Source organism: Haliotis rubra, unplaced genomic scaffold (assembly GCF_003918875.1).
Source record: "Haliotis rubra isolate DU_JTF1 unplaced genomic scaffold, ASM391887v1 Scf589, whole genome shotgun sequence".
Classification (NCBI taxonomy): Eukaryota; Metazoa; Mollusca; class Gastropoda; order Lepetellida; family Haliotidae; genus Haliotis; species Haliotis rubra.
The window spans coordinates 78048-90362 of NW_025767289.1; the positions used below are offsets into that span (position 1 = coordinate 78048).

The 12315-nt window shown below is 39.3% G+C and overlaps 1 protein-coding gene across 7 annotated transcripts in view; it reads left to right on the forward strand.

The window, feature by feature from the left end:
* The window catches only part of LOC124254967 (cAMP-dependent protein kinase catalytic subunit beta), a 107733-nt gene that overhangs the window by 40238 nt on the left and 55180 nt on the right, over positions 1-12315 (forward strand). For all 7 annotated transcript variants that reach the window (XM_046688812.1, XM_046688808.1, XM_046688807.1 and 4 more), the window contains exon 2: positions 7236-7297. In XM_046688812.1, coding sequence (XP_046544768.1) covers positions 7236-7297 — 62 coding nt within the window. The remainder of the gene's footprint in view (positions 1-7235; positions 7298-12315) is intronic.

Sequence of the window (12315 nt, forward strand, 5' to 3'; positions counted from 1 at the left end):
GTTATGCCACCCCACACGTTAAATTTCGGACTGTACTTTGGGCGCTGATACAAAGGTTTTTCAGTTTGTTTGGTCCAGAATTTCAGTGTATTAGGAAACAGCCACACACAACTTTCATCTGAGAAAATCACATTGTCCCAGTTAAAATTTCTATGCTGTAAGCACCAGTTCAACCTTCGCTCCTTTTGTTCAGGTTTCATGATCAGTAATGGAATTCCTCGACTTTTCTGCCAACCCATTGCATGCAGCTGAGTTCTAATTGTCTCCTTACAGACAGCCACAGTTCCTCTATCAATCATATCCAGCCTGAAGTTTTCTAAACTCCTTCGTTTGTTTTTAGAAACAAGAATACCAAGCAGCCTCCTGTCACGGACAGTCAATTTTCTGGGTCTACCTGCGCCTCCCTGGTGCTCAACGCCATGTCCATTTGCAATATTTTTCAAAACACGATAACAGTGGACAAAGGGATGCCTGTTCTACTTGAAATCACTTTAGCTGATCTGATGTCCTTGTTATGATACTCTAAAATCAACTTCCTCTTCTCTAATTCATCCATACTGAGGGTCACTGAAAATGTCGTCTGTTAGCAAGTAAACAAAGGGGGGATAACTCTTCACAAACTAATTAAAAAGGATTACGGAGTTGTCTCTCTTGAATGAAACCAAGCACTTGATAGCTGGTCAAGGTTGTTTATACTAGAAATCCAATTAAACATATTCCTAAAATTCTCAATAGTTTCTGGTCATACTTACTATACTAGCCACGGGCTGGGGGGGGCCAGTGGCTATTTCACACACTGAGGAATGCATTTGTGATTGTCTTTTATGCCCTAGGACATTTCAGTGCATATTTTATGTATACTGAACACCATGAACACACACTGCTTAAGACAAATGCTGCCGAATAGTGATACTCAAGTCCAGAGGACCCGTGAAGGTCCAGGTTAGAATATTGATCTTCAGTAACCCATACTTGTCATAAGAGGCAACTTACGGGATCAGGTGGTCAGACTCACTGACTTGGTTAATACATGTCATTGGTTCCCAATTGCGCAGATCGATGCTCATGCTGCTGAGCACTGGATTGTTTGGTCCAGACTCGATTATTTACAGACCGCCGCCATAAAGCTGGAATATTGCTGAGTGTGGCGTAAAACTAGACTCACTCAAGTCCAGAGAATTTGGTAAATTAGTGATTTGTCGTCTTTAAGAATACTTTATCACTGAATGAAACTTAAGAATGTTCCCCTCCCAATCCCCACATTGCATCAGCACATGTATCGTTTTGGAAGTCTTGATGAAGTAAAAATGAATAACAGATAACTGTAAAGTTCATCAACAAGACTTCAGAACAGTCATTCATTATGGTTTCGACATCTGGTTGATGTGATACTAAGGGTGACTGCAGATCACTTCTTTTGGATATCTTTACTGCAGCTTTCTATAGATTAAATTCTCTGCCCAACTTCAACAGCCTCGTTTGAATTCACTTGACCCTATGCATATACTTTGAGAGTGGGGTTAAGGAACTTCAGGATTACATCTTGACGTTCACACCTTGAGAGTGGATTGTTTTGTGATTGAAGATCCATTATCATTTATTATTATTCAATGGATTGGGGCTCTTTGATTTGACTCAGGGTCTGATTTCAGCTGTTGTTTAACCTGGTGGGTCTCGAGTGGAATGCAATGCTAAGTCAAAATGGTTAGTGACAGATTTGTCCCTTTGGTGATTGATGATGGCAAATCTTTCTTTTAGTCAGATGTTGAAGTTTGTTTTTCCTACATATGCATCATGGAGAAGACATTTTCAGTGCCACTCCTGGCATATCAAATTGTTCTTCGCCTCCATTACTTCTGCCAGTTTCCAGTTAAACGGAGTGAAGGAACAAGAATAAGCAGAAATTGAAAAGAACTATCATATTGCCTAATTTTACCATTAAACTGTTGAAGAATATATTTTTTTATCTGCCGTCATTATAGTTAGAATTTTCGTATCATGTGTTCTAAAAACAACTCTTTTGACGTAGCGGCAGCCTGGTTCCTTGGGTCTGCTGCGTTAACGCTTCGACGCATTAGCGCAGCAGAGTCCGGGTTCCAAGCTGATGTAGCAGGTAAATTAAAACAACTCCTCAACTGTTTCATATGGCGGACATGATTCAACAAGTATGTTTAGAGTTAACTCCTCTGTTTCTTCACTCCGTTGAACTCAAGGTGGCAGGGGTAATGGAAGCGAAGAACAATTTGATATGCCACGAGTGGCACTTAAATGTTGAATGAAATATATTCTGCATGAGTAATTATTAAATATGAGATAGGAAATCTGAGAGCACAACCCTGTGAGGAAATGGATGTTTACACTTGATGGTGGTGGTATTTTATTTTGACATTTAAAATATTGTTCCGTGAAAGTTATGAAAGATACCTAGATCTTCACGGTTAGAAACATTTTGAGGGATAGCCAGTGTCCAAAGAGTGGAAATCTAGACTTGCCACATTTTCTAGACTTGCGTGGGCTTTCTTTGATATAATTTCTTCAGGATCTGTACGTCAGACTAGGCACCAAAGCTTTGTGGCTGCTGTGTCATGGTCACAGTCATTTGAATATATTTGAGATAATGTTTGTTTGTCATCTTGCCATAATTCTTATCAGAGATAATGACTTAATTCAAAAAGGTGTGTGACGCCTAAGGCTGTAACGATTCACTCGCATATTCGGTGAATCGAACCGTAGCCCTTCATGAATTCAATTCGTTATTTGTGGTCACCAGAACCGAATATTAATGAATATTTACGATTTTTTTAAGGGAGCATGTTTTACTCTTGAACCCTTGTGTACTTTTGGAAAGTGAGATATGCAAGAATATGTACTAGCATTGCAGTAATGCAAGTCATGTCAGTTTGCCAAGGCCGCACATGGTACTGTCGACTATAACTATTACATACCAAATTTGAGTGTCATGAGATCACTGGTTATTGCTGTTACAAATCAAAACTGTCAACATGGGCGTTCCATATTGTACATCGATCACTTAACTACAATTTTGTATTCGTGAATAATTATTCGTATTCGTTACCCAATATTCATGATACGTATCATATTCACCACATAGTGTATTCGTTGCAGCCCTAGCACTGAAGCCCATTTCTGGTGTCCCCTGCTATGATGTATGGAATATTGCTTAAACGAAACTCTGTAATTCAAAAAGTGTACTTTGTCACAGTAGACATGGTGGAAAGTACAGTCATCTCCTTAATCGTTTTTTATTCTTGTACAGAGGCTGAAAAGGTCCAAGGTCTGTAACAAGACACATTTCACATAGGCCCAAGCATTTCTGTGACCATTTAGTCCAACAGACTGTGCATTCAAATTAATGAAATTAGTGACCAATAAGTCATCAGTTCTTTGTATCTTCATCTGTGTTACCAAATATGATCATCAAAAGATATTGATTGATGTTATCACTTGCTGACAACAGACTTGTTTTTGGAAACAAACAGCACATGCAGTGAATGATTGCTATTTATAGCTTCTATGTGTCAACAGGTATAGTGTATGAAGCCTATTTTGGTGTTTTGATACCGCTGGAATGTATTTATTGTAAAGATGTAAAAGCGTTTTGCATGTTGTGCAGTATTGCAGTACAATACCCAACCCTTCCTTCCACATGAGGCCATGTTATCATGGGCTTCAGTACTACAAGTACAACATATGCATGCACTACTTAGGTTTATCAACATGGATTGAACAACAGTTGAGCTACGGATAACTTTTTGGGTCATTGAGTTTTGTACTCACTTGTGTTCTTCTCAATTGGGTATCCTCATTTTCCTTTGAGTAACCAAATAAATTGAACCCACCTCACTCAAACTCACTTGGGTATTTTGCCATTTTCCATTATTTGTGAAAATATAAAAAAGTTTAAATGTTGGTTTACGTGTGTGTTATTGATACTTGATCTCTAATAAGAAAGACTGCCAAGTTCATGTGCTGAAATAGAGTGAGTGTGTTTAGTTTTACGTGCACTCAGCAATATTCTGCTGAAATAGAACCTCACAATATACCTCAGTTGTTCTATCTTTACTCAGTAACTGCTTTTCAAATTCTAGTAGGTTTGCTGAATGCTACAGTACGCAAGCTAAGATTTGACATTTTTGTGTGTACGCATGTAAGATCAAATTTATTGAGTATTTACAAAAATTCAAGTGTACTTGTACGCAATAAACTTAATAGGGATTGAGTTTTCACATAAATACTTGCGTAATTTACCTCTACAACAGTGGTAAATGCCCCAAATAACTTTCACTTGGGGATTTGACATCATGTCATTACAGATATTCTCTTCCAGTAGCTCAGAACTATATTTGTTCATTCATTCCAACACCATAATAGATATATGTTTTTCTCAAAAGTAATGTGCAGCAAAACAAAACAACTTTTGTACTTCTTGTCCTTATAATGACCACATATATAGCTAAACCCTTAAAGACAAAATTCTACTTTCATATGATGTCTGTTATCTTAAATTTGGGGCAGTTTTAATTTCTATAATTGATGTGGCTCATTTCTGATGTCACAACAGTATCTAGGTTGTCTCTGATACACTAAAAAACTTGTTATTTTGACAAAACACCTATGGAAAGCATTATTATGTTTCATGCATAAGTCAGAACTCTGTAAAGATATGAGCTTTTGACCAATGACCATATCATTACTCATTGAGCATTGATATGATGGACTGATTGAATGGTACACAGTGTTGGCCCTCAAAGTGGAGTGACAATAGTGTGCTGGTCTCTGAGTAAGTGAAATGTCACAATATTGGAATAGTCTGTGTGTTTGATGATCCTTGGCTTTTGGCAAGATACCTATGATCATAGATTTCCCTAAAATAGTATATAATGTAGAAGACATGGGTCACTTCATACTTTCCACACTCTGATATAACAGAAATAATGTTCAAAGTGTTATTTTACATTGGGACAACTCACTTTCTGCTTCAGTGATCAAAATAGTGCTTTATTATACCCCTGCTACGAAGTAACGGGGGTATATAGTAGCGTTCATTCTGTCTGTCCGTCCGTCCTGAAACTTTGTCCGGAGCATATCTCTTAAAGTTTACATGCTAGGTTCACCAAACTTCACACACATGTTAATCATTACCCATTGATGTGCCTTTTGCTATTTTAAAGTTTTTTCAGAATTTAGGGTTTTTTTGCTGTTTCCATGGAAACACGACTTATAGTTTGGCATGAAATGCATGTGGATCCGCGGTTTTTTGTAAATATCTCTTCATCCAATGACCCAATCGATCTCAAACTGTGCAAGTGGATGTTTTGTCAGACAACCTAATCACATTGTCAATCACCTATTTTATGCATTTGTATTAAAGAATCTGTCTATGTAACTGTCAACAAAATAAACAGCGGAAAGCAGAATGCTTGCAGAGGGAGGGAGCCAATGACCTGTAACAGCGGCAGTGTTGGGTCATAAAGGTAAATGCACGTGCAGTTCATGATAGTTACCTGTGCACTGCACAGTGATAGATCGTTTGGATCATTCACATTGACTACTTCTAGCTGTCATCATGAAAGCTAATTCAGATGATGCTAAAAGTTTAATTAGAAATGTGTTGAATTTTGTTAAAAAAGAGAGCAAACGTAGCAAACCGATTTATAAGGTGTCGGATTACATGAAACGTACAACTTTTGCTCTTTGCATGAAAAAGAACAGCGTGCTAAAAATTGTGAAAAATAAACCAACAACCAATAAACAAAACCTTGTACAAAAAGGTAGGCATCCAAAGTTAGATTCTTTTGACATCAGGGTCATCAGAGATGTCATTCGCCGGCTATTTGCTAGAAATGAACACCTCTTCATGCCTGTCACGTGCATAGCTGACCTATATTGACGAAGTTGACCTTTATGACCCAACACTGCCGCTGTTACAGGTCATTGGCTCCCTCCCTCTGCAAGCAGTCTGCGGTCTGCTGTTTATTTTGTTGACAGGTACATAGACAGATTCTTTAATACAAATGCATAAAATCGGTGATTTACAATGTGATTAGGTTGTCTGACAAAACATTCACTTGCACAGTTTGAGATCGATTGGGTCATTGGATGAAGAGATATTTACAAAAAAACGGGTCCACATGCATTTCATGCCAAACTAGAGTGCCAAATGTGTTTGATGGTTTTGTCCGGAGCATATCTCTTAAAGTTTACATGCTAGGTTCACCAAACTTCACACACATGTTAATCATTACCCATTGATGTGCCTTTTGCTATTTTAGATTTTAAATGTGTGCAACATGAGAGTCAGTAACATTTTTCACCAACGTCCACTTTATTGTGTGCAACACAAGTCAGTGACATTCTTCATCTATGTCCACTTCATTGTGTGCAACATGAGACAGTCAAGTTAAATTGTATGTCAGGTTTCCACGGAAAACACAAAAAAATAATGTTTCCATAATTATTACTGTAATCAGTTCATGGCAAAACTATTATCTAACATGTATATAAAGTTTAATAGAGTCAAGGAGAAAGTCTTGTGAGCTGCTGATCCTTGTTACATTATATATATCAATATCAGTCATTTCCATGTCCCAAAGTGGGAAGCGGGGGTATGTGAGCTGTGCTCACTTCTACACTTGTTTGCGTGCATTGGCATGGTAAATGTTGAAATGGATGGATGCATGGATGAAATATTTTATAATGTTGAAAAATTTGTAATTGCACAAATAATACCATGATTCATTTAATGGTGAAATGCGATAAATTCGACAAATGATTCAAACCTATTTTCGTACCCCATCAAACTATTGCTGGCACTCTCAGTCTCACAGCTAAATATGGACACAGACAATTTGAGTGCCAGTGCGCAGGACAGGAAATCCTGTTTTGGATGCAAACATAGTGTCTGGGTTAGTTTATTGGATCCAGGACAAATGAAACTGAACTATTCTTCCAGTCTTGTAAGCATTCAGGAAATCCAGCTCTCAGGTTTACATGATGTTTTCTGATGTATTAACAATTAAATTATTTTTTTCAAATTATTAACTAAAATGACATAATTGTTGTCAAGTTTTATTGGATCATCAACAGGTATAGGCACACTTATTTGCACAAAGGCACACCTAAATTATTTTTCTGATGACTGTGGTACCCTTTGAAAAATATTGCATTTGTATGCCTGTTGTTTATTTTAATACTTGTTTGTTTGTTTGTTTCAGTTAAACAGTTTCTTGCTGAAGCCAAAGAACAGTTCACTGCAAAATGGGAAAAGCCAGCTGTTGTAAGTGAAATATTTTATGCATAATTGTATTGTACTCCTCAAAAACAGAAAAATAGGTGATTAATGAGAAATATGAATGTATAATTTGTGTTAAAACTGTCATATATAATTATCATTAAGTAATACACTAACTGCAACATTGTTGGAATCATTAATTTATAAAACATTAACAGTTGCAAACTATGTGATAGGTAAAACAATACAGAAAAGTAACACCACTAAAGGATCACAGGCCTGATGCACATTCATTTCTGGTATTGAAACATTTGTTCCATATCTGAAAAGTGACACTCTGGTTGGAGGGACAAGGTAATTCTGATGTAACCATAATGGGATGCCCATGTGGTTTTGCCATAGCAAGAAACAAGATCAGATTAAATGTGATTCCACTAGACTCTAGTGTTGGGAATTGGTTAAAATCTCATAATTGATTTATTACAACCGATCAATCATTGAAAATAATTGGTTTGTGTCATTTATCAAATTTTCCTGTTATGTTTGTTAATGCACAAAAGTTTTGGGTTTGTTTTTGTTTTTTTCAAATTGCACAAAATCCATTTGCAAATGTCACATCTTTAAAGAATTACTAGCATGTTAGGAACATAAATTTCCTGGAGTCTTTAAGATAAATTCAATCATGACTTGGAACAAGCTTGTAGTGCTTATGAAATGTAAATTTAATGACGCAGACAAAACCAACCTTGTGATAAAGATTGTTCGTGCAAGAAAGTGTTCCAAAAATGTTTGTGTTCGATTATGAGAAAACATCAATTGCTTGGTCGTTTAATCACTGCAACTAATCTTCGATTATTTCAATTAATCGGACCACCACTACTACAAATACTGCCTGTATTACATCAGCTTACATAAGTTGACGACTAATAATATGTAGTATTATATATCACCACATGTAAGGCGAATTTTTTGTACCTAGAATTAGAAGGGTTTGAATGGGGGTCCCCTGCTTATACACAGGGTACATTTTCTTTCTGAGGATGTCAACCGGTGTCTAATAGCCAGTGATGTTGTTTGACTGTAAAACTTCATATTTCATTGGAAATAGCTGTTCCAAGCTTCCATTGTATAATGTGAATTCCTTGTTCAAAACTATTCTGCAAAGAAAGTTGAAATGAGCTTTGCCTCGATTATGATTGCCAAGCCAGCAGACATTGATTAACGCTTAGTCTCTGAATATATATACTTTTGATAGTATCAAATAAACCCATTTAATTTAGAAAGGAGCCCCCGGGATTCATAAACCTGAGAAAATCTACTCTTGCTTCATTTAGGGCTTTAAGCATTGCATGGAGGGCTGGGTAGTGGAGAAAATAATAGAGACATGAGACATACTACAGCTGACAGTGTGTTGAAATGAACTATGAGGTAACAAAAACTGTAATCAGTAATGAAATAAAATTTTATTGACTTGAGACATCCCCAATTACTGAATTAGCTGCATATGTGATCTAGTTCTTGATATTTAACCGGTGAACCTGAAATCAACTCCCCCAATTTGTTCACATATTAGGCCAAATGAAAAAAAATGTTGTGGTTCCGATTACACCTCTTTAAAATTTAGGGTAGGTAGGTAAGATTTTTTTAATTTTTTACAGATTTTTTTATAAGTAAAGTACAAACTCATAACATATTTCATGTATGCTCTGATGTGCTTTGTTCTGGGTCACATGTGAATATATATAAATTAGTGTTGATGTTGAAGGTTTCTACTGCCTTATATGTGGGGTTGTTTTATACGTGGCTATATATGGTATGAAAAAGAATGTGTGTTTATAAAATTGTGTTTATAAATAAAAATCAATTCCAGGAAAAGTTATTTTGTGCGCAGTCAAAGCATGGTTTCACACACCAGGTAACCTTGCAAGGGGAACCTGATACAGCTAGGACAACATGTGAAATCTTCTACAACCTGCATATTATGACTGACTGCCATGCCCATAATCATTGTAGTCTAAAGGTGCACTATAGATAGCAGTATACAATATATCATTTTAGTTGCCTTGAATTCGACCAAGAGACATTATGTTTTGTGTTTAGCTTGATAGCCCTTTGGAATGTTTTTCAGATACTTGCAATAGTGTTGGGAATCAATCTCTAAAACCATAATCGATTATCGAGGTCATCTGTCCATCAGTTATCGATAAGTGATTGAGTACAAGTATGGATTTATGAACACAACACCAGCTGCATGAGACAACTGCTACAAGATCGCTGGTAATAAAGATTGGTCATATGACACGAGATCGTAACCCATTCTTCTTCTACGAATTAAAAAACCCACTTTTTAACGAAAGGATGTTGAAAATCTTGGAGTATTTGACAATAAATATGAATTTAGATCACACTTTTTACAGCTAAACGATACATACGTCAAGATATTTGTGTGAAAGTAGAACTCTAGATCTCTGCAGAAATCAGAATGGGACAGCTATAGATCTCAGGGATAAATCTACCCCCGCGTCCCGCGTCTCTGACGCAACAAATTCTGACAGGACTCATATTTATTTTACATGTGCGTCCTCTTGGACGCAAGCTTTTGATGAAACACTAATGTTTATGTTTGTGGAGAGGCAATATCAAAGTATACATGGCTAAATCTCCGTAGATTAACTTCCATTCTCAAATAATTGACATGAGCTAATAAGTACACATTATTTTTCCTTATCCTGACTCATGCTCTTTTGCTTGTCTTCTTCTTCTTGCAAACATAGTGGAACACTTGTATCTCCTTATTTGAAGCTCCCTTCAATGTAAAATCACTAATTGGTACTCAGCAAGAGTTGCCTCCCTTGCCCTTTTGGCGGGAACAGGTGTCGCTGGCCTCATGCTTCACTCTCTCCTTCTTCGCCCAGTGAGCAGGATGTGAGAGCGCCTGTGTCTCCTTACACACTATATCCTTTGGTTTTTCTTAGTTTATTACCTCTTATAGGTTACTATAGAGGTATAGCTAGTATCCTTCATTAATTTGCATTGATAATTAATCGTATTTCTACTGTTTATTCACGTGAGTTCGTGATTGTTCAGCTAGTATTTACGTTGATGAAAATCTGTACTATTTGCAATTTACGGTTTTCGGTTGCTGACCCGCATGTATTATGCCCTAGTTGTGCTATGCCTTGTGCGTTTGATACACTTTGCAGTTACTGCATTAATCTATCCAATTCTGCTTTTCATAAATATCTTTGCGTCGTGACACGTATTAGCAGATAGGTCACGCAAACAAGGGTTAGACATGGCCCGATACATCGGATTCCCCTTCCAGTCAGCTGCTGTCGATAGACCCCTCCCGTCTGGTGTTTCGCAAGAGACTCCGCCGGAAGATGGGCGTGGGATGCAGTCACGCCACCTCTAAGAATCGTCCTTCCTCCCCAGGCGCCCCGTCGCCATCGCAGCTAAAGTCCAAGAGGGCCACGGCGTCTTCCCAAGCGCAGACTTCGGACCCCAGGGCAGCGTCGACATCAAGGGGAAGTCTACGAAATCGTCAAGAACTTTCTCAGCCGAGATCGTTCCAGCCGCCGAACTGGCCTCTCTCGATGATCAGCCGATCATCATCCCTGACGACGCCACAAGAAGCGACCGGTGACAGCTACAGTGACATCAGCAGAGATCGATATGCAGCCTGATGCCTCTACACTGATGTCAGGCGACTTCCCTGAGGGCTCAGCAGCTGTCATCGCAGAGAGGGCACCGACTTCGCCGTCGCAGACCATCCCAGACGAGCTGTTGCGGCAGATCATGACCATGATGGAGGGCCACTACAGTCGAGGAAAGCAGCCAGCCCAGGGCCCGAGCAAGCGCAGACGATACCCCAGAGGCACCCCAGTCAGCGTAGCAGCCACCACGAAGCAGCCTTCGAGAAGGAAGTCACAGACCACCTCGGACGAAGGGACAGATGTACAGTCTTCGCGAAGCCTTCGGCGAGACAGGGAGAGATCGTCACCGTCCTCGGCCTCATCCTCAGATGCAGACTCAGACCACCAGGCGCCACGGAAACCGCCATGGAAGTCAAGGCGCCGCTCCCCAGGTCGGGACGCAGAGGAAGCTGCACGAAGGCCGTCACACAGATCGTCATCATCGTCCAGAAGGGCGTCGAGGGACTATTCAAGAGCTTCACGAAGCCGTCAACATTCTCCTCGCAGATCTAGGTCTTCCCATAGCGCAGATCACCTAGATGATCTCCACGCCGTTCACCTGCGCCCGATCTCCACATTACATCACCTCGCAGGTCACCACACAAGTCGGCACACAGGTCTACAGTCAGGTCTCCCCGAGTGTCACCCGACATAGAGATAGCAGCCCACAGGTCACCATCAGAAGAGCATCAACCTCTCATCTCCGATGCTGGTACAGAAGATGATGGAGGCATCATCTTCTCAGACGCTGAGATAAGATATTGGATGGTAAACAACCTAGATTTATCTTCACCGTCCAAGAGTGGCAACTCAGCGCAGACATACCTGATGAAGGAAGACGATGCAGACGCCATCACCTTACCTCCGATCGACCCGATTGCTGCGGTGCCACATAATCTAGATACAGCCTTCATTAAAGCTACGAAAGTGCAGACACCACATCTGCCGAACTTTCACGCTAAGAAGTTCTCCACGCACAACATGAAGGCACAAGACATCGATGACAACTACAAGCTGATCAGCGATGTTAAGAACAAGAACTACAAGATTGACGATCGCAAGCTGGTGCAGATAGAAAACATGACGAGACGCATGTTTTTTGGCCTAAATAGATCTAGAACGATCAATGAGACACTTATCACCAGATTTCGTAATACGACCTCTGAAGATGATAGGATGATCTACTCGGCACTACTGATGCAAAAGAAGGACCAGCAGTTCCTTACAGATCATCTCACATCTGTCTCAGCAGCACTGACCTTAGCTCGTCGTCAAGGCCTCCTCGCTTCCTGCAGCTGGGGTGAGAACTTTACAGCTCCACTCTATACAGCCCCGTGGTCATCCCCAAACATCTTTGACGGAGGAATA